The 22958-nt window shown below is 42.3% G+C and overlaps 1 protein-coding gene across 18 annotated transcripts in view; it reads right to left on the bottom strand.

Annotated features, from left to right (window-relative positions):
• Window positions 1-6313: 6313 nt before the first annotated feature.
• The window catches only part of LOC110531625 (transcription factor COE3), a 222514-nt gene continuing 205869 nt past the window's right edge, over window positions 6314-22958 (bottom strand). For 2 of the 18 annotated variants that reach the window (XM_090217786.1, XM_090217779.1), the window contains exons 13-16: window positions 20967-21132; window positions 16767-16964; window positions 15789-15986; window positions 6314-10150 (exon numbers count right to left, since the gene is read on the bottom strand). In XM_090217786.1, the coding sequence (XP_090073912.1) occupies window positions 10119-10150; window positions 15789-15986; window positions 16767-16964; window positions 20967-21132 (594 nt within the window). In that variant the 3' untranslated portion in view covers window positions 6314-10118. Of the gene's footprint in view, window positions 10151-15788; window positions 15987-16766; window positions 16965-20954; window positions 21133-22958 lie in introns of all 18 variants that reach the window. The other 16 variants (XM_090217777.1, XM_090217778.1, XM_090217783.1 and 13 more) reach the window with 12 other exon arrangements.

Below are 22958 nucleotides of genomic sequence, written 5' to 3'. Positions count from 1 at the left end.
TAGTACCCCTTATAGACAGATGATATCACCCCTTATAGACAGATGATATCACCCCTTATAGACAGATGATATCACCCCTTATAGACAGATGATATCACCCCTTATAGACAGATGATAGTACCCCTTATAGACAGATGATATCACCCCTTTAATAACAGATGATATCACCCCTTATAGACAGATGATAGTACCCCTTATAGACAGATGATATCACCCCTTATAGACATATGATAGCACCCCTTATAGACAGATGATAGTACCCCTTATAGACAGATGATATCACCCCTTATAGACAGATGATAGCACCCCTTATAGACAGATGATAGTACCCCTTATAGACAGATGATATCACCCCTTATAGACAGATGATACCACTCTTTATACACTAATGATATCACCCCTTATAGACAGATGATATCACCCCTTATAGACAGATGATAGTACCCCTTATAGACAGATGATATCACCCCTTATAGACAGATGATATCACCCCTTATAGACAGATGATAGTACCCCTTATAGACAGATGATATCACCCCTTATAGACAGATGATAGCACCCCTTATAGACAGATGATAGCACCCCTTATAGACAGATGATAGCACCCCTTATAGACAGATGATAACACCCCTTATAGACAGATGATATCACCCCTTATAGGCAGATGATAACACCCCTTATAGACAGATGATAGCACCCCTTATAGACAGATTATAACACCCCTTATAGACAGATGATAGCACCTCTTATAGACAGATGATATCACCCCTTATAGACAGATGATATCATCCCTTATAGACAGATGATATCATCCCTTATAGACAGATGATATCATCCCTTATAGACAGATGATATCACCCCTTATAGACAGATGACAGCACCCCTTATAGACAGATGATATCATCCCTTATAGACAGATGATATCACCCCTTATAGACAGATGATATCATCCCTTATAGACAGATGATATCATCCCTTATAGACAGATGATATCACCCCTTATAGACAGATGATATCATCCCTTATAGACAGATGATATCATCCCTTATAGACAGATGATATCATCCCTTATAGACAGATGATATCACCCCTTATAGACAGATGATAGCACCCCTTATAGACAGAAGATATCACCCCTTATAGACAGAAGATATCTCCCCTTATAGACAGAAGATAGCACCTCTTATAGATAAACAATAGCACCCCTTTTAGACTAAATATATCACCCCTTATAGACAGAAGATATTACCCCTTATAGACAGAAGATATCACAACTTATAGACAGATGATATCACCCCTTACAGACAACACATCACCCCTTATAGACAGAAGATATCTTCCCTTATAGACAGAAGATATCTCCCCTTATAGACAGAAGATATTACCCCTTATAGACAGAAGATATCACCCCTTATAGACAGAAGATATCTTCCCTTATAGACAGAAGATATCTTCCCTTATAGACAGAAGATATCTCCCCTTATAGACAGAAGATATTACCCCTTATAGACAGAAGATATCACCCCTTATAGACAGAAGATATCTTCCCTTATAGACAGAAGATATCACCCCTTATAGACAGAAGATATCGTCCCTTATAGACAGAAGATATCTCCCCTTATAGACAGAAGATATTACCCCTTATAGACAGAAGATATCACCCCTTATAGACAGAAGATATCTTCCCTTATAGACAGAAGATATATCCCCTTATAGACAGAAGATATCTCCCCCTATAGACAGAAGAAATCACCCCTTATAGACAGAAGATATCTCCCCTTACAGACAGAATATATCCCCCCTTATAGACAGAAGATATCTCCCCTTACAGACAGAAGATATCCCCCTTATAGACAGAAGATATCACCCCTTATAGACAGAAGATATCTCCCCTTATAGACAGAAGATGTCCCCCCTTATAGACAAAACATCACCCCTTATAGACAGAAGATATCTCCCCTTACAGACAGAAGATATCCCCCCTTATAGACAGAAGATATCCCCCCTTATAGACAGAAGATATCTCCCCTTATAGACAGAAGATGTCCCCCCTTATAGACAAAACATCACCCCTTATAGACAGAAGATATCTCCCCTTATAGACAGAAGATATCTTCCCTTATAGACAGAAGATATCTCCCCTTATAGACAGAAGATATCTCCCCCTATAGACAGCAGATATCTCCCCTTATAGACAGGATATCTTCCCTTATAGACAGAAGATATCTCCCCTTATAGACAGAAGATATCTCCCCTTATAGACAGAAGATATCCCCCTTATAGACAGAAGATATCTCCCCCTATAGACAGAAGATATCTCCCCTTATAGACAGAAGATATCTCCCCCTATAGACAGTAGATATCTCCCCCTATAGACAGAAGATATCCCCCCTTATAGACAGTAGATATCCCCCTTATAGACAGTAGATATCTCCCCCTATAGACAGAAGATATCCCCCTTATAGACAGTAGATATCCCCCCTCATAGACAGTAGATATCCCCCTTATAGACAGAAGATATCCCACCTATAGACAGAAGATATCTCCCCCTATAGACAGTAGATATCTCCCCCTATAGACAGAAGATATCCCCCCTTATAGACAGTAGATATCCCCCTTATAGACAGTAGATATCTCCCCCTATAGACAGAAGATATCCCCCCTTATAGACAGTAGATATCACCCCCTATAGACAGAAGATATTACCCCTTATAGACAGAAGATATCACAACTTATAGACAGATGATATCACCCCTTACAGACAACACATCACCCCTTATAGACAGAAGATATCTTCCCTTATAGACAGAAGATATCTCCCCTTATAGACAGAAGATATTACCCCTTATAGACAGAAGATATCACCCCTTATAGACAGAAGATATCTTCCCTTATAGACAGAAGATATCTTCCCTTATAGACAGAAGATATCTCCCCTTATAGACAGAAGATATTACCCCTTATAGACAGAAGATATCACCCCTTATAGACAGAAGATATCTTCCCTTATAGACAGAAGATATCACCCCTTATAGACAGAAGATATCGTCCCTTATAGACAGAAGATATCTCCCCTTATAGACAGAAGATATTACCCCTTATAGACAGAAGATATCACCCCTTATAGACAGAAGATATCTTCCCTTATAGACAGAAGATATATCCCCTTATAGACAGAAGATATCTCCCCCTATAGACAGAAGAAATCACCCCTTATAGACAGAAGATATCTCCCCTTACAGACAGAATATATCCCCCCTTATAGACAGAAGATATCTCCCCTTACAGACAGAAGATATCCCCCTTATAGACAGAAGATATCACCCCTTATAGACAGAAGATATCTCCCCTTATAGACAGAAGATGTCCCCCCTTATAGACAAAACATCACCCCTTATAGACAGAAGATATCTCCCCTTACAGACAGAAGATATCCCCCCTTATAGACAGAAGATATCCCCCCTTATAGACAGAAGATATCTCCCCTTATAGACAGAAGATGTCCCCCCTTATAGACAAAACATCACCCCTTATAGACAGAAGATATCTCCCCTTATAGACAGAAGATATCTTCCCTTATAGACAGAAGATATCTCCCCTTATAGACAGAAGATATCTCCCCCTATAGACAGCAGATATCTCCCCTTATAGACAGGATATCTTCCCTTATAGACAGAAGATATCTCCCCTTATAGACAGAAGATATCTCCCCTTATAGACAGAAGATATCTTCCCTTATAGACAGAAGATATCTCCCCTTATAGACAGAAGATATCTCCCCTTATAGACAGAAGATATCTCCCCCTATAGACAGCAGATATCTCCCCCTATAGACAGCAGATATCCCCCTTATAGACAGAAGATATCCCCCTTATAGACAGAAGATATCTCCCCCTATAGACAGAAGATATCTCCCCTTATAGACAGAAGATATCTCCCCCTATAGACAGTAGATATCTCCCCCTATAGACAGAAGATATCCCCCCTTATAGACAGTAGATATCCCCCTTATAGACAGTAGATATCTCCCCCTATAGACAGAAGATATCCCCCTTATAGACAGTAGATATCCCCCCTCATAGACAGTAGATATCCCCCTTATAGACAGAAGATATCCCACCTATAGACAGAAGATATCTCCCCCTATAGACAGTAGATATCTCCCCTTATAGACAGAAGATATCTCCCCTTATAGACAGTAGATATCCCCCTTATAGACAGTAGATATCTCCCCCTATAGACAGAAGATATCCCCCCTTATAGACAGTAGATATCACCCCCTATAGACAGAAGATATCCCCCCTTATAGACAGTAGATATCTCCCCTCATAGACAGAAGATATCTCCCCTTATAGACAAAACATCATCTTGCCCTTTAAATCCATTGTCCTGAACAGTATTAGTTGTGATGTAATAGAGGTGTAGATGATGCAGCTTAATGTACAACTACCACACAACTGTTTTTCTTACTCAAAGAGCAAAGCATTGTGGGGCAGACATGGAACGATGGTCCTCTGTCACGCAGAACATGTCATGTACAGTATACTTAGTGTGCTGTGGTGAGACAATACACACCCGTAGTATATGCATTATAAATACTGTAATATTCAAATGTCAGGTTGTTCCTACTGAACGTTGTTGTCTTGTCAGATAACATCACCTCATAGTGTTTGATATAGGTCAAAGTTCAGGCACTAGGTCAGTATGAACCCTTGATAATGCAGTTTTTTTTCCAGGTCACATTACAGTAGTGTCCCTAACACTTAACATATTTACTGGGTAGTTATATAGGTAGAGTACAGTGTAAATATAGATTTGGGTACTTACCATTGTATCCTAATTCAAACCGTGTCGCGCTGTTTTAATGCTGCCTGTATACAGACACTTGTTCAACTAGCTAGTATAATCAAAACCTAGCAACTACAGTCTATATCCCCTACAGTTCCAGTACTTGTTATTCAGGGATCAGTGATTTGAACGTGGAGACACTCATTCCTTTAAGGGATTCACAGCAGTGGAAGATGAAAGCCACACATCAACATCTCACCCAAAATACCACCCGGCTAAAAGTGGCTGACCTGCTGCCGCCCCTGCTGCCACCCCTAATGCCACCCCGGATGCCATCCCTAATGACATCCCTAATGCCACCTCCAATGCCACCCCTATTGCCATCCCTAATGACATCCCTAATGCCACCTCTAATGCCACCCCTATTGCCATCCCTAATGCCACCTCCAATGCCACCCCTAATGCCACCTCTAATGCCACCCCTAATGCCACCCCTAATGACACCCCTAATGACACCTCGAATGCCACCCCTAATGCCATCCCTTGTGCCACCCCTAATGCCACCCCTAATGACACCCCTAATGACACCCCTAATGACACCTCTAATGCCACCCCTAATGCCACCCATGATGCCACCCCTAATGTCACCCTTAATGTCACCCCTAATGCCACCCCTGATGCCACCCCTGATGTCACCCTGGATGCCACCCGGATGCCACCCCTAATGCCACCCCTAATGCCACATCTAATGCCACCCATAATGCCACCCCTAATGCCACCTCTAATGCCACCCATAATGCCACCCCTAATGCCACCCATAATGCCACCCATAATGCCACCCATGATACCACCCCTGATGCCACCCCTATGTCACCCCTAATGCCACCCCTAATGCCACCCCTAATGTCACCCCTATGTCACCCCTCTGTCCATGACAGAGGTATGGTGTCCTGTCCATGACAGAGGTATGGTGGGAAACACGACCAGAGACATACAGCAAATGTTGAACTAAGTTACGGTAGAGCTTTGGGTTGTAATAGAGCGACACTGGGTTTGATCTACCCTGGGGTACCCGTCTGTTTGTTAGCATTGCACACACACACAAATAAACTAATTGCAGAAATGATCAAATTCCCAAATGTTGTTCATGTAACCTTGCATGTCTCTTTCAAGGTGACTTCTCAGTCTTCTCCACTTAGCTTTGTTGAGCTGTCACAAAGCAAATGCATTGCACACTGGTTTTGATCTACCCTGGGGTACCCGTCTGTTTTGATAGCATTGCCATTGAGTGGAATGTTAGCTAAACAGACTTGCACCCAGGCTAGGTTTCATCTGTAAACATTTATTTTTTATTTTTTAAATACCTCCCAAAAATATAATAACTGTAGAGTTTGTATTCCTCTAAGGAAGTCTCATTTTGGCTTGCATCATTTCTGAGTGTGTAGTATATTATTTTCCATTTCCTGGTATTTGAAAGAGTAACGAAGAAATAATTTAGGAAAATGAAGATAACCGAGAGAGAATGTTCACAGACAAGAAATACCTTTATTAAATATTGTGTAAAATGAACATCTTTATACAGTTATTTGTAAAAATGTGGACATAAGCAAACACGCAAAAAAAATGTACATGTTAAACCAAATGAATAGCTGACCGTTTAGTGAGATCCTCAGACTGAAGCCAACACAGCAATGAGTGCATGGTCTAATTAGCTGAAACACACACACACACACACACACACACACACACACACACACACACACACACACAAATAAACTAATTGCAGAAATGATCAAAATCCCAAATGTTGTTCATGTAACCTTGCATGTCTCTTTCAAGGTGACTTCTCAGTCTTCCCCACTTAGCTTTGTGGAGCTGTCACAAAGCAAATACATACATTGCACATTCATCATTTCATTCTTTATTTGTACAGCTGCCGTACATCGTGCTTCCTCATGGAAAAAAAAAAAACAACTTGTGCGCAGTTTGCCAAGAGGGAACATCCCTTTTCAATTATACTTAACATTACAATAGGAGATTTATTTTTTTTACAAAGTGTTAAGTGCAAAGTAAAAGATGAAAATAAAAAATATTGATAGAAACATGTGTCATGTGGGTTGATTTGGCACAACCAGGGAAATCAATAGTGTGAGGGAAGAAGAAGGAGAAGAAGGAGAAGAAGAAGGAGAAGCAGAATAAGAAGAAGGAGGAGAAGGAGAAGAAGAAGGAGGAGAAGAAGAAGGAGGAGAAGGAGAAGGAGAAGAAGAAGAAGAAGAAGGAGGAGGAGAAGAAGGATGAGAAAAAGAAGAAGGAGAAGAAGAAGAAGGAGAAGAAGGAGAAGACAGAGGAGAAAAAGAAGAAGGAGAAGAAGAAGGAGAAAAAGAAGAAGGAGAAGAAGAAGAAGAAAGAGCAGAAGAAGGAGGAGAAAAAGAAGAAGGAGAAGAAGAATAAGGAGAAGAAGGAGAAGGAGAAGCAGAATAAGAAGAAGGAGGAGAAGGAGAAGAAGAAGGAGGAGAAGAAGAAGGAGGAGAAGGAGAAGGAGAAGAAGAAGAAGAAGAAGGAGGAGGAGAAGAAGGATGAGAAAAAGAAGAAGGAGAAGAAGAAGAAGGAGAAGAAGGAGAAGACAGAGGAGAAAAAGAAGAAGGAGAAGAAGAAGGAGAAAAAGAAGAAGGAGAAGAAGAAGAAGAAAGAGCAGAAGAAGGAGGAGAAAAAGAAGAAGGAGAAGAAGAATAAGGAGAAGAAGGAGGAGAAGGAGGAGGAGAAAAAGAAAAAGGAGAAGAAGAAGAATAAGGAGAAGAAGGAGGAGGAGAAGGAGGAGAAAAAGAAGAAGGAGAAGAAGAAGAATAAGGAGAAGAAGAAGAAGGAGAAAAAGAAGAAGGAGAAGAAGAAGAATAAGGAGAAGAAGAAGAAGGAGAAAAAGAAGAAGGAGAAGAAGAAGAATAAGGAGAAGAAGAAGAAGAAGAAGAAGAAGAAGAAGGAGAAGAAGAAGAATAAGGAGAAGAAGAAGAAGAAGGAGAAAAAGAAGAAGAAGAAGAAGAAGAAGAAGAAGGAGAAAAAGAAGAAGAAGAAGAAGAAGAAGAAGAAGAAGAAGGGGTAGGAGGAGAAGGAGAAGAAGGATGAGTGAATTTAGCTACAGTATGATGCTACAGTATTTGATGGAGTTTCTCCGGAATGTTCCGTACAGATCATTCTGTCTAGTGATAGTGAATGTGTGCATCTCTTCAACATCTCTTTAGATGTTAACTCTGATTTGGGGGCAGTATTAAGCCAAATATTAACAACAACAAAAAAGGTTAAGCACAAAATAGTCAAAAGATGAAGGGGGTCACCATAATTATTTTTTATTATTTTCAGTAAACAATGTTTGTGCTTTTTTTTTTTTTTTTTTACACCATAGATCATGTTCATGGAGCAAGGATTGACATTGTGGTGTAGGTACAGATTGATGTCATTCAACCAGCAGATCACTCTCGGGCCTTCCAAAGAGCTTCTCCTGACAGATTGTAATAAACATCAGTGATTCTTAATATGTATTTTCTAATCCAGATTAGATTGTTTTTCATGTGTGTTTTTTTTTAAATTTTAAATCCCTGTTTCTAAGACAGTTCTGCTAAGTGATATGGGGTAGCAGGTAAAAATGACTTTTTACATTCTACGAAAAACCAAAATGTACGACCACGAATTGAATCATACCTCTGGGGGAGGGAGGGGGGCGGCTGGACATGCACACAGTCTACTATTATTGATACAGCCATGTGTCACAAACAAGTCATTTGACTATACAACAAACAGTTTTATTCCAAAAAAAAAAAAAAAGTATTTTGTTTTATATAACTTATATTAATACAAAAATAAACAATGAACTTTGACTGGTTTTTTTTTCCTCAAAAAGAAAAAAAAACAATGACCAACAAAATGAATTATTTTTGACAAAGTAAACTGTCAATTTGAGATACAAATGATCTATCGATACAAAAAACAAGAAGTGAATGTAAGCAATAGTTATTGGCTTAATGTTCTGTATTATATCACAATATCTGGCCATGACAAACAATACGTACAAGATCAAATTAAATGATCGAAAGCAATTTTACAAAAAAAAAATCGAAGATAAATACAATATTTATAATTGATATGTTACAAAAAAAATTCCCTTAGTAACCCGCAAGTGTTTATGTGAAAGTGTTGCAATGTGTACGATGATTTACCCCTCACTGTTTCTATAAGGAATTTAAAAACTCTTGTCCTAAATATTTTAAGTGGATCTGGAAAAAAAATAATAATAATTCAAGACAAGTGTATAAATATTTAGCTACAACTTTGGCAAAATCACAAAAGTCTACAATTGTATAACCACATACAAAAAACACATTAGGGGATAAGGAGACAGAAGTGAATGGACAACCTTCTGATACGAGAGACATAGACTTCACAGTAGCCTAAGAATGCAATATTATACAGTGCTGGCAAAAAGAGGTGAAAAACACATTTGCTTAAACTGTAAGCTGCAGAAGTGGAAGTAGTTAATTTTTACCAACAGACAGACAGACGCCTTTCATCTCTGTTAGTGTGCTTTATGAAGGCCCAAAAAATATATATATAATAATAATTGACTTACAATTCCTACCTACAATAAGTTAGAAAGTAATATGTTTTTTGTTGATAAAGTAAGTCGACCAATCAAATTATTTTGTTATTACTCTTCCTTGTTAATGTTTTTTTTATTTATTTTTTTATTTTAATTTGAAATCATATATTTCATATTATTTCCAGTTGTAAAATGTTTTCACACTGTCTTGGCCCCCCTTTTCTCTTTACCACAAATTAAAAAAAGAGAAAGAAATAAGGAATTCACATTTATAGAGACGCTCAACTGTTGTGCATCGTGCGAAGACAAACTTTGTTCTGAGGTACTGTCGTCAGCGTTGTTCATCAAACTGATCATCCTCAAAGATTCTCCCAACACATAGCAACAACTAGACGAAGCCAAGATCAAACCAGACACTTTTTTATACAAAATAGCAATTTTTCCTTCCTTCCTTTCTTCAAGACTGAGAAATGGTAAAATATGACAAGAAATCAGTCAATAAAATTAAATTGTTAAATGACAGAGTGGCTTGCATGTCACAATTCATAATTGTTTGAATAAAATCTTTTGAAACAAGTCTTTTTTTTTCTCCTCTGAATAAACAGAAAATGTTGTTGATTTTATTCATGATTGACGACACAGATCCAACCAGAATCTTCTAAAGGGTACTAAACAAGTCCCCCTGCAGCCCCCTTTGTGACGACTGGTGATCGGGGGGGGGGGGGGGGGGGGAGTGTTCGTTTTACATGGGTGGGACAACGAGTCCGGACATCCCTAGAAGATAAAGAGATGGGAAAGACAAACACCTTTAACATCACAGTTTGGTTCGTATAGCAATATACAATGCACAGAAATGTACACAGAGTGGATGGGGGGGTAGTGGGAGAGGGTTTAGGGGAGTGGGGGGGGTAGTGGGAGAGGGTTTAGGGGAGTGGGGGGGGGGTGTAGGGGAGTGGATGGGGGTGGGGGGGTAGTGGGAGAGGGTGTAGGGGAGTGGATAGGGGTGGGGGGGTAGTGGGAGAGGATGTAGGGGAGTGGATGGGGTTGGGGGTTAGTGGGAGAGGGTGTAGGGGAGTGGGTGGGGGTGGGGGTAGTGGGAGAGTGTGTAGGAGAGTGGGTAGGGGTGAAGGGGCCTGAGTGAAATTTGCTTTTCTAACATGACATAGTAGAAAGACTTCACTTTTTAAAAGAGGAGCTTTCTGACATTTTCAGGAGAAAAGCATCCTGTCTCCCCAACATGTGTGATATTTCTTTTAGCGTTTTGTTAATGGCAAACAGCGGCCTGAGGTCCCAGGAGGCAGTCCAGGCTGACAGCTGAGAAACAACATGGTCACGTCTGCTAACGTCAGATACCCTACCCAGGACTCTCTCTCTGTCTCTCTCTCTCTCTCTGTCTCTCTCTCTCTCTCTCTCCCCCTGTCTCTCTGTCTCTCTCTCTCTCTCTGTCTCTCTTTCTCTCTCTCTCTGTCTCTCTGTCTCTCTGTCTCTCTCTCTATGTCTCTCTCGCTCTCTCTCTCTATCTCTCTGTCTCTCTCTCTGTCTCTCTTTCTCTCTCTCTCTCTCTCTCTGTCTCTCTGTCTCTCTCTCTATGTCTCTCTCGCTCTCTCTCTCTATCTCTCTGTCTCTCTCTCTGTCTGTCTCTCTCTCTCTCTCTCTCTCTCTCTCTCTCTCTCTCTCTCTCTCTCTCTCTCTGTTTCTCTCTCTCTCTCTCTCTGTCTGTCTCTCTCTCTCTCTCTGTCTCTCTGTCTCTCTCTCTGTCTCTCTCTCTCTATCTCTCACCAGCAAAGGACCAGACACTTCTCAGGTTCCCTCAAATTGAAATCCTTGGTAGTTTTTTTTTACGCCAACATTACTGCAAGGCATTCTACCATATAGCAGGTCTCTGCATTTTACAGCTTTTTAAGTCTTATCACAAGGTATCTGAGGTGCACATAATCTGAAATTCTAGAGTTTTGCGTGTTATGAACACGATTTTATACATTTTTATGATGATATACAGTATGCATCTACTTCTACGAAAAAAAAAAATATATATATATATATATATATATATATATATATATATATATATACTGACTCCTAGATTCAATCAGATCAAATGAACCAGCGATAGCAGACACCCGAATAGCGGATGATTTGTTGATGATAAAGTGTAGGCCGAAGTAATCACCTCAAATTGAAAAATCATTCAACAAAATAATGAGCGTTTTCAACACCCTGAATGAAGGTGTCGATTACAACTCCCATTCCAGTGTTCCAACTCGTCAACAAGGCTGCACAGGATTTATGTTAATGAAACTTATTACAGCCAATAGCAGGATTTCATTTAATGCAACTTATTACAGCCTTTGGCAGGATTTCTGTTAATGCAACTTATTACAGCCAATGGCAGGATTTCTGTTAATGCAACTCATTACAGCCAATGGCAGGATTTCTGTTAATGCAACTCATTACAGCCAATGGCAGGATTTCTGTTAACACAACTCATTACAGCCAATGGCAGGATTTCTTTTAACACAACTCATTACAGCCAATAGCAACATCCGCTTTAGGAGCCGCTTCGTGATTTGACAACTCTAATGCAGTTCCACCTCCAACACAACCGCTATGCAGTTATCGGCTAGTGGATCTGATCGAATGGAGCCCTGAATTGTAGTGTTCAGATGCCAGGGAGAGTATCCTATAGATGAATTGCAGTGTTCAGATGCCAGGGAGAGTATCCTATAGATTAATTGCAGTGTTCAGATGCCAGGGAGAGTATCCTATAGCTGAACTGTAGTGTTCAGATGCCAGGGAGAGTATCCTATAGATGAATTGTAGTGTTCAGATGCTAGGGAGAGTATCCTATAGATTAATTGCAGTGTTCAGATGCCAGGGAGAGTATCCTATAGCTGAACTGTAGTGTTCAGATGCCAGGGAGAGTATCCTATAGATGAATTGTAGTGTTCAGATGCCAGGGAGAGTATCCTATAGCTGAACTGCAGTGTTCAGATGCCAGGGAGAGTATCCTATAGATGAATTGTAGTGTTCAGATGCTAGGGAGAGTATCCTATAGCTGAACTGCAGTGTTCAGATGCCAGGGAGAGTATCCTATAGATTAATTGTAGTGTTCAGATGCTAGGGAGAGTATCCTATAGATGAATTGTAGTGTTCAGATGCTAGGGAGAGTATCCTATAGCTGAACTGCAGTGTTCAGATGCTAGGGAGAGTATCCTATAGATGAATTGCAGTGTTCAGATGCTAGGGAGAGTATCCTATAGATGAATTGCAGTGTTCAGATGCTAGGGAGAGTATCCTATAGCTGAACTGCAGTGTTCAGATGCTAGGGAGAGTATCCTACAGATGAGCTGCCAGAAGAAAGCAGATTGATATACTCGGGTCCTTCAACTCACTTTAACAATTAGGCCTTCCTGTTTCTCCAGTGCTTTGGACTTATTTGTGGTGTCACGGTTGGAATGCTTTTAAGTTTGCCAGTTGGACTTGATGACAAGGCATTCCTCATTAATTTCTGCAGACTACATATTAATAAGTGTACACATGTAACAGCATGAACTTTTAATTTCCCACTTCATTAGCTCTCTGCGTTATTAATATTGGATGTACACACTGTGACTAAAACCTGTTTTCAAGCACGACGCGTCGGCCTCGACACCGAGCAGGAAAAGTCCAAATCCAGAATCACACTTTCGTTGGAAACTGGTTGACGCTGATGTGTTTTTCTTGCACAATGACTCCCTCTGTATTTTCTGTTGAGTTTCTGCTTTTTCTCAATTAGAAAAGCCATATATATATATATATATATATATATATATACACAGACTGTGTTGCGTCGCGTAACGTTGTCTTGGTGTTAAACTGCACAACTAGCAAAAAAACACACAGTGGATAAAATGTGTACGCTTTTAACCGAGAGCAGGAAACAAAACATGATTATTCTGTTTTAAACCGAGGACAATACTCCAGCTAAATCAGAGGGAAGTTTGGAGGGGGGGGGGGGGGGTGGGGGGTGATGGGTGGAGGGGGTAGGGGGGGTGGAGGGGTGGAGGGGAGGATGGGTGGAGGGGGGGGGTTGTGGATATTAAAGCATACAATGTACAATTCAGATTAAATGTAAAAGAGGGCTGGATCCTAGGGCTGCAGTGAATAAGGCAGAAGTACGATAGCTACGGGACCTTACGTGATTGGTTTGTTTATCATTACAGTACTCAGCTTAGGATACATGTTGTATCTATCAGGCTTTCAGGGTTCGGCTCAATTCTGAGTTTCTGAATTGAAGTGAATTCAAACCATGAATTTGAATTGAATTTGAACTGGCCACAAACTCACAGGAAGCATCATTTGAACTGGCCACAAACCCAAAGGAAGCATCATTTGAACTGGCCACAAACCCACAGGAAGCATCATTTGAACTGAAGGAATTATAATACACATTTCAAAGCATATCAAACTAATTCAACTGAGAATTAGTTCCACTTATTAACAAGCAATATATGCCAGATTTCAAATATTCGTTTTTTAAGATGTCAAACAGTATTTTTCATTGTTATGAAAGATTTCTAGATTACTAGATTGTTCCCAGTGTTTGATCAAATGCATTCTGGGAAATATATATGTTATATTTAGATTATTTAATTGATCCTTTATTTAACTAGGCAAGTCAGTTAAGAACAAATTCTTATTTACAATGACGGCCTACAGGGGAACAGTGGGTCACCTGCCTTGTTCAGATGCAGAACAAATGATGTTTACATTTCGGTTACTGTCCCAAAGCTCTAACCACTAGGTTACCTGGTTCTAACCACTAGGTTACCTGGTTCTAACCACTAGGTTACCTGGTTCTAACCACTAGGTTACCTGGTTATAACCACTAGGTTACCTGGTTCTAACCACTAGGCTACCTGGTTCTAACCACTAGGTTACCTGGTTCTAACCACTAGGCTACCTGGTTCTAACCACTAGGCTACCTGGTTCTAACCACTGAGTTACCTGGTTCTAACCACTAGACTACCTGGCTCTAACCACTAGGTTACCTGGCTCTAACCACTAGGTTACCTGGTTCTAACCACTAGGTTACCTGGTTCTAACCACTAGGCTACCTGGTTCTAACCACTAGGTTACCTGGTTCTAACCACTAGGTACCTGGTTCTAACCACTAGGTTACCTGGCTCTAACCACTAGGTAACCTGGTTCTAACCACTAGGCTACCTGGTTCTAACCACTAGGTTACCTGGTTCTAACCACTAGGTTACCTGGTTCTAACCACTAGGTTACCTGGTTCTAACCACTAGGTTACCTGGTTCTAACCACTAGGCTACCTGGTTCTAACCACTAGGCTACCTGTCTCCTCTAACCACTAGGTTACCTGGTTCTAACCACTAGGTTACCTGGTTCTAACCACTAGACTACCTGGTTCTAACCACTAGGCTACCTGGTTCTAACCACTAGGCTACCTGGTTCTAACCACTAGACTACCTGGTTCTAACCACTAGACTACCTGGTTCTAACCACTAGGTTACCTGGTTCTAACCACTAGACTACCTGGTTCTAACCACTAGGCTACCTGGCTCTAACCACTAGGTTACCTGGTTCTAACCACTAGACTACCTGCCACCCCATTAAGGGGCATCCTGAATTATTATAGACAACCCACACCATGTTCTTAATATTTCCAGACCACTGTAATTATTTAAAATAGTTTTAGGAGAATTATTATTGTAATTATTTCATTTTGTTAATGTTTCAACCATATGCTACATGGCATTCGTAACCATACATGATGTCAAAATGAGCATTCCTTTAGTGATAATAAATAACTACAATTTCATGGAATTTAATTGAATTACATCTACTTCCTTTAATTCAAATTATTTTTCAAATGTTGCTTTCTGTGAGACATTTTTTTCAATTGGAATTAAAGAGCAATTTACAAATGAAATCTGAATTGACCCCAACCCTGTATGTACTGGTACGCTGTATTATGATGCAAAAAAAATATATGGGGGGAGAGTAACCCCTCCAAGAGACTCCTAACTTCCCTTAATCATGAATGGTTTGATAAATAAATACAGAAATAAATAAATAAACACATACATGCAGGCATAATGTACCCATCAATCCATCCATCCGTCCACGCAATCATCATCCATCCTCAAATATATCATTTATGTCCACTCGTACTCTCGTTTAACCCAGGCTGGTGGTGCATGGTTGCCATGGTTTTGGGTGGAGGTGGGCAGGCAGGCAGGTGAGAGAGATGCCAGCGGGCCAACAGGTCAGAACAGAACAGAGAGATGCCAGTGGGCCAACAGGTCAGAACAGAACAGAGAGATGCCAGTAGGCCAACAAGTCAGAACAGAACAGAAGGACAGAATGACTATGGAGGGCACTGTAAAAGGAGGGGAGGACGGCTCACCTTGAAGTCCATTGCCATTTGCACTGGTGCAAGAAGGTGGTGGAGAAGCTTGGGGCCTTACAACAGGGGCAAAGGCGCTCTTTTGTTTCACTGCAGAGATGACATTGGCAGGTGAGAATGAGAAAATGCCGTGTGTACTGCTACAGTTTGTAGAGAGGCTGACCGAAGAGGCTGCCATGGTGGGGCTCGACGGCACTACTGCAATAAAGCAAACATAAGCACCAATCAGAGAGGCGTTTCACCACGGCACAGATCATTAAAAAATCAAGATGTTTTAGATTCATTTGATTAAATTAATTGATAAGGCCCTTGCCTCTTTTCAAATCAAAACGTATATAGATTTGGGAAGAAATCAGGAGAAATCAAGATGATTGTGATTTAAAAAAAAAAAAAGATCAGAATTTGGATGGGATTCGACAAATAACTACATTTACGTAACTAAGAAACCAATTTGTAATAATAAGAACAAGAACAAAAAATTCCAAATCATATTTGGAGTTTGTGGGATTGTGATATGAAATGTTCTGCCTTGGCCACTCTGGATAATAGGTATCTGACAATAGACTCTTGACTTGGGGGGAAAATCACTCACGAAAACTTTGCTTCTATAATTTTGGGGCATTTTCTTTTGGGGGAAGTGCACCATGTCATACTTTTTTTTTTAACTTTTCCATTTATTTATTTTTTTGTGTGTAAATTTGTAAGTCTGATTGATTATTATTTTTTTTATTTTTTTCAAGTTGGGTCTTGAGCCTCCAGAGCCTCCAGAGTCACCCCTCCTTTTATCCAGTAGCACACATTCCAAAAAAATACAAACACTAATCAAAACAATAACAGAGGAGGGGGGGGGGGGGGGGGGGGGTTAGGCAAAAATCAAGAAAATCAAAAATCAAGAAAATCAAGAAAATCAAAAATCAAGAAAAATCTAAGCCTCTCAGACTCGTAGACACGGAGGAAGTCGAGGTGGTGTGTCGTTACCTTGATACTTACTGCCGTAGGGGGAGTTGGCAGAGGAGCCGTTGAGGAAGCCTGGTGAACTGGGTACTCCCAGATTGGACATGGGGTTGCCGTAGCCGTTCATGCTGTTGCTAACGGTGTTGTAGTTGGCCTGTTGTGGTGTGCTGCTGGGGACGTAGCCTCGAGGGGACACACTGCTGGTTTGACGGCTGTATCCTACTGTTGAGAGGGGGAGAAAAGGACTTAGGGAAGGTAGAACCACAACATTGGGCTATTTTATAGATAAATAGTCTACTATATGTCCGAAGTGACGACCTATTCCTTATTTAATGCCCTGCTTTTGATCAGGGACCACAGGGAGCATAGGTACCATAGGTATCATAGGTACCATAGGTATCATAGGGAACATAGGGCTCTGGTCAAAAGTAGTGCACTATGTAGGGCAGGGGTGTCAAACTCATTCCATGGAGGGCATAGTGTCTGCAGGTTTTTAGTTGTTCCTTTCAATTAAGCCCGAGACAACCAGGTGAGGGGAGTTCTTTACTGAGACCTAGACAACCAGGTGAGGGGAGTTCCTTACTGAGACCTAGACAACCAGGTGAGGGGAGTTCCTTACTGAGACCTAGACAACCAGGTGAAGGGAGTTCCTTACTAAGCCCTAGACAACCAGGTGAGGGGAGTTCCTTACAATGCCCTAGACAACCAGGTGAGGGGAGATTCTTACTAAGCCCTAGACAACCAGGTGATGGGAGTTCCTTACTAAGACCTAGACAACCAGGTGAGGAGAGTTCCTTACTAAGCCATAGACAACCAGGTGAGGGGAGTTCCTTACTAAGCCCTAGATAACCAGGTGAGGGGAGTTCCTTACTAAGCCCTAGACAACCAGGTGAGGGGAGTTCCTTACTACGACCTAGACAACCAGGTGAGGGGAGTTCCTTACTGAGACCTAGACAACCAGGTGAGGGGCGTTCCTTACTACGACCTAGACAACCAGGTGAGGGGAGTTCCTTACAACGCCCTAGACAACCAGGTGAGGGGACTTCCTTACTACGACCTTGACAACCAGGTGAGGGGAGTTCCTTACTGAGACCTAGACAACCAGGTGAGGGGCGTTCCTTACTGAGACCTAGACAACCAGGTGAGGGGCGTTCCTTACAATGCCCTAGACAACCAGGTGAGGGGAGTTCCTTACTACGACCTAGACAACCAGGTGAGGGGAGTTCCTTACAATGCCCTAGACATCCAGGTGAGGGGAGTTCCTTACTACGACCTAGACAACCAGGTGAGGGGAGTTCCTTACAATGCCCTAGACAACCAGGTGAGGGGAGTTCCTTACTACGACCTAGACAACCAGGTGAGGGGAGTTCCTTACAATGCCCTAGACAACAGGTGAGGGGATTTCCTTACAATGCCCTAGACAACCAGGTGAGGGGAGTTCCTTACAATGCCCTAGACAACAGGTGAGGGGAGTTCCTTACAATGCCCTAGACAACAGGTGAGGGGAGTTCCTTACTACGACCTAGACAACCAGGTGAGGGGAGTTCCTTACTGAGACCTAGACAACCAGGTGAGGGGAGAGTTCCTTACTAAGACCTAGACAACCAGGTGAGGGGAGTTCCTTACTAAGACCTAGACAACCAGGTGAGTGGCGTTCCTTACTAAGACCTAGACAACCAGGTGATGGGAGTTCCTTACTAAGACCTAGACAACCAGGTGAGGGGAGTTCCTTACTAAGCCCTAGACAAACGGGTGAGGGGAGATCCTTACTAATCAGTGATCTTAATTCAACTACGAAGGAGGAGCGAATGCCCGCAGACACTCGACCCTCCGTGGAATGAGTTTGACTGGCGACGTAGGGAATGGAGTGCTATTCAGCACAAACCCTTAAAGGGAAGCCTGACGCTGGACCTCAGTGTTTTACTGTGTTGTTAAGACTCTGTGTCCATCAGCCCGCTGACGGACACCACTCCTGTATTATGTCTTGTGTCCAGTAAGTACACAGATGTGTGCTTCTCCTTATGGAAACACACGGAAACCTACCCAGGAAAACCCTAAGACTTAGACAACCAGGTGACAACCTGTAAATACAACCAGTAAATACAACCAGTAAATACAACCAGTAAATGCAACCAGTAAATACAACCAGTAAATACAACCAGGTGACAACCAGTAAATACAACCAGTACATACAACCAGTAAATACAACCAGTAAATACAACCAGTAAATACAACCAGGTGACAACCAGTAAATACAACCAGGTGGCAACCAGTAAATACAACCAGTAAATACAACCAGTAAATACAACCAGTAACTACAACCAGTAAATACAACCAGTAAATACAACCAGGTGACAACCAGTAAATACAACCAGGTGGCAACCAGTAAATACAACCAGTAAATACAACCAGTAAATACAACCAGTAAATGCAACCAGTAAATACAACCAGTAAATACAACCAGGTGACAACCAGTAAATACAACCAGGTGACAACCAGTAAATACAACCAGTAAATACAACCAGTAAATGCAACCAGTAAATACAACCAGGTGACAACTAGTAAATACAACCAGGTGACAACCAGTAAATGCAACCAGTAAATACAACCAGTAAACACAACCAGTAAATACAACCAGTCCTGTATGCTGGATTGTCTGTATTGACTGTGTAGCCGTCACATAATATCCACATGGGTTTTTGCTTGTAAATGTAACCTTTATTTAAAAATAAAAAAAGGCAAGTCAGTTAAAAAACAAATTCTTATTTATAATGACGGCCTACTCCGGCCAAACCTGGACGAAGCTGGGCCAATTGTGCACCGCCGTATGGGACTCCCAAACACAGCCAGATGTGATACAGCCTGGAGTCGAACCAGGGATTGTAGTGACGCCTCTTGCATTGTGATGCAGTACCTTAGACCGCTGCGCCACTCATAGCTTTCTATAGGTCTACCAGGAAGACCTGTGTACACTCCTAGCATCTAGCTAGCTATAGGTCTACCAGGAAGACCTGTGTACACTCCTAGCGTCTAGCTAGCTATAGGTCTACTAGTGAGACCTGTATACACTCCTAGCATCTAGCTAGCTATAGGGTCTACCAGTGAGACCTGTGTACACTCCTAGCATCTAGCTAGCTATAGGTCTACCAGGAAGACCTGTGTACACTCCTAGCATCTAGCTAGCTATAGGTCTACCAGTGAGACATGTATACACTCCTAGCATCTAGCTAGCTATAGGTCTACCAGGAAGACCTGTGTACACTCCTAGCATCTAGCTAGCTATAGGTCTACCAGTGAGACCAGTGTACACTCCTAGCATCTAGCTAGCTATAGGTCTACCAGTGACCTTAGCAGTGGCAACACAGAACATATATAGACACTGACCTTAGCAGTGGCAACACAGAACAGAAGTAAACCCTGATCTTAGCAGTGGCAACACAGAGCAGAAGTAAACCCTGATCTTAGCAGTGGCAACACAGAACAGAAGTAAACCCTGATCTTAGCAGTGGCAACACAGAACAGAAGTAAACCCTGATCTTAACAGTGGCAACACAGAACAGAAGTAAACCCTGATCTTAGCAGTGGCAACACAGAACAGAAGTAAATCCCGATCTTAGCAGTGGCAACACAGAACAGAAGTAAACCCTGATCTTAGCAGTGGCAACACAGAAGAGATATTATTTAGTATTATCATCCCAGGCGGCTGCTAAGTGAATAGTGGTGAGCGTTAGGTGGGTCGGCGGGTCATTCCCAGCCGAGCCAGGCAGGCAAACAGAATAGGGGAGGCTGTGACAGCGTCAAGCCCCCAGGGATCAGTTATAAGATCCAGCAAGAGAAGATAGAGAAGCAGCAAGCAGAGAGTCAGAGCCGGCCAGGTAATATTTAAAGGGTAAAGCTAGATTAGTTGTTGTCGGCAGCTTATCTTCACTCATGGAGCGCGTCCCAAATGGCACCTTATTCCCTATATAGTGCACTACTTTACCAATGTAGTGCACTACTTTCCCTATATAGTGCACTACTTTACCAATATAGTGCACTAATTTCCCTATATAGTGCACGACTTTCCCCTATGTAGTGCACTACTTTCCCTATATAGTGCACGACTTTAACAATGTAGTGCACTACTTTCCCTATATAGCGCACGACTTTCCCCTAGGTAGTGCACTATGAAGGGCATAGGCAGCCATTTGGGAGGTCCCCACGGCCACATACCCTGGTCATTACCCTGTGATGTTTCTGAGACGTTGACGGCGAGCTGGCTGCCGAACGAGTTGACCCCCATCATGCCGCCGTGCGACGCCGTGTTGCCCAGTGAGGGGATCTGGTTGTGGTTGCGCGGGACGCTGTACAGGGCCTCGGCGATGTCGGCCGCTCGCTTCAGGATGATCTCCTGAAAGTAGAGGAGAGGACGCGTCACAAGGGATCCGTACATTTGCCTTTAACAGTTAAACATTTAGTCTCATTGTGACCTTGTGTATTTGAACACATACAGGTATGAAGGTTACAGTAATGGTAGGTGTATTTATTATGGATCCCAGCAGCTACTCTTCCTGGGGTTTATTATGGATCCCCATTAATTCCTGACAAGGCAGCAGCTACTCTTCCTGGGGTTTATTATGGATCCCCATTCATTCCTGCCAAGGCAGCAGCTACTCTTCCTGGGGTTAATTATGGATCCCCATTAGTTCCTGCCAAGGCAGCAGCTACTCTTCCTGGGGTTTATTATGGATCCCCATTAGTTCCTGCCAAGGCAGCAGCTACTCTTCCTGGGGTTTATTATGGATCCCCATTCATTCCTGCCAAGGCAGCAGCTACTCTTCCTGGGGTTTATTATGGATCCCCATTCATTCCTGCCAAGGCAGCAGCTACTCTTCCTGGGGTTTATTATGGATCCCCATTAGTTCCTGCCAAGGCAGCAGCTACTCTTCCTGGGGTTTATTATGGATCCCCATTAATTCCTGCCAAGGCAGCAGCTACTCTTCCTGGGGTTTATTATGGATCCCCATTAGTTCCTGACAAGGCAGCAGCTACTCTTCCTGGGGTTTATTATGGATCCCCATTAGTTCCTGCCAAGGCAGCAGCTACTCATCCTGGGGTTTATTATGGATCCCCATTAGTTCCTGCCAAGGCAGCAGCTACAATTCCTGGGGTTTATTATAGATCCCCATTAATTCCTGCCAAGGCAGCAGCTACTCTTCCTGGGGTTTATTATGGATCCCCATTAATTCCTGCCAAGGCAGCAGCTACTCTTCCTGGGGTTTATTATGGATCCCCATTAATTCCTGCCAAGGCAGCAGCTACTCTTCCTGGGGTTTATTATGGATCCCCATTAATTCCTGCCAAGGCAGCAGCTACTCTTCCTGGGGTTTATTATGGATCCCAGCAGCTACTCTTCCTGGGGTTTATTATGGATCCCAGCAGCTTCACTTCCTGGGGTTTATTATGGATCCCCATTAGTTCCTGCCAAGGCAGCAGCTACTCTTCCTGGGTTTTATTATGGATCCCCATGAGTTCCTGTCAAGGCAGCAGCTACTCTTCCTGGGGTTTATTATGGATCACCATTAGTTCCTGTCAAGGCAGCAGCTACTCTTGCTGGGGTTTATTATGGATCCCCTTTAGTTCCTGCCAAGGCAGCAGCTACTCTTCCTGGGGTTTATTATGGATCCCCCATTAATTCCTGCCAAGGCAGCAGCTACTCTTCCTGGGGTTTATTATGGATCCCCATTAGTTCCTGACAAGGCAGCAGCTACTCTTCCTGGGGTTTATTATGGATCCCCATTAGTTCCTGCCAAGGCAGCAGCTACTCTTCCTGGGGTTTATTATGGATCCCCATTAGTTCCTGCCAAGGCAGCAGCTACTCTTCCTGGGGTTTATTATGGATCCCCATTAATTCCTGCCAAGGCAGCAGCTACTCTTCCTGGGGTTTATTATGGATCCCCTTTAGTTCCTGCCAAGGCAGCAGCTACTCTTCCTGTGGTTTATTATGGATCCCCATTAGTTCCTGCCAAGGCAGCAGCTACTCTTCCTGGGGTTTATTATGGATGCCCATTAATTCCTGCCAAGGCAGCAGCTACTCTTCCTGGGGTTTATTATGGATCCCCATTAATTCCTGTCAAGGCAGCAGCTACTCTTCCTGGGGTTTATTATGGATCCCCATTCGTTCCAGCCAAGGCAGCAGCTACTCTTCCTGGTGTCCAGCAAAATTAAGGCAATTAT

Source organism: Oncorhynchus mykiss, chromosome 23 (assembly GCF_057628025.1).
Source record: "Oncorhynchus mykiss isolate SJ-2025 chromosome 23, ASM5762802v1, whole genome shotgun sequence".
In the NCBI taxonomy this organism is placed as follows: domain Eukaryota; kingdom Metazoa; phylum Chordata; class Actinopteri; order Salmoniformes; family Salmonidae; genus Oncorhynchus; species Oncorhynchus mykiss.
Note: the sequence above shows the minus strand (reverse complement) of the source record. Positions and strands in the feature narration are given on the sequence as shown.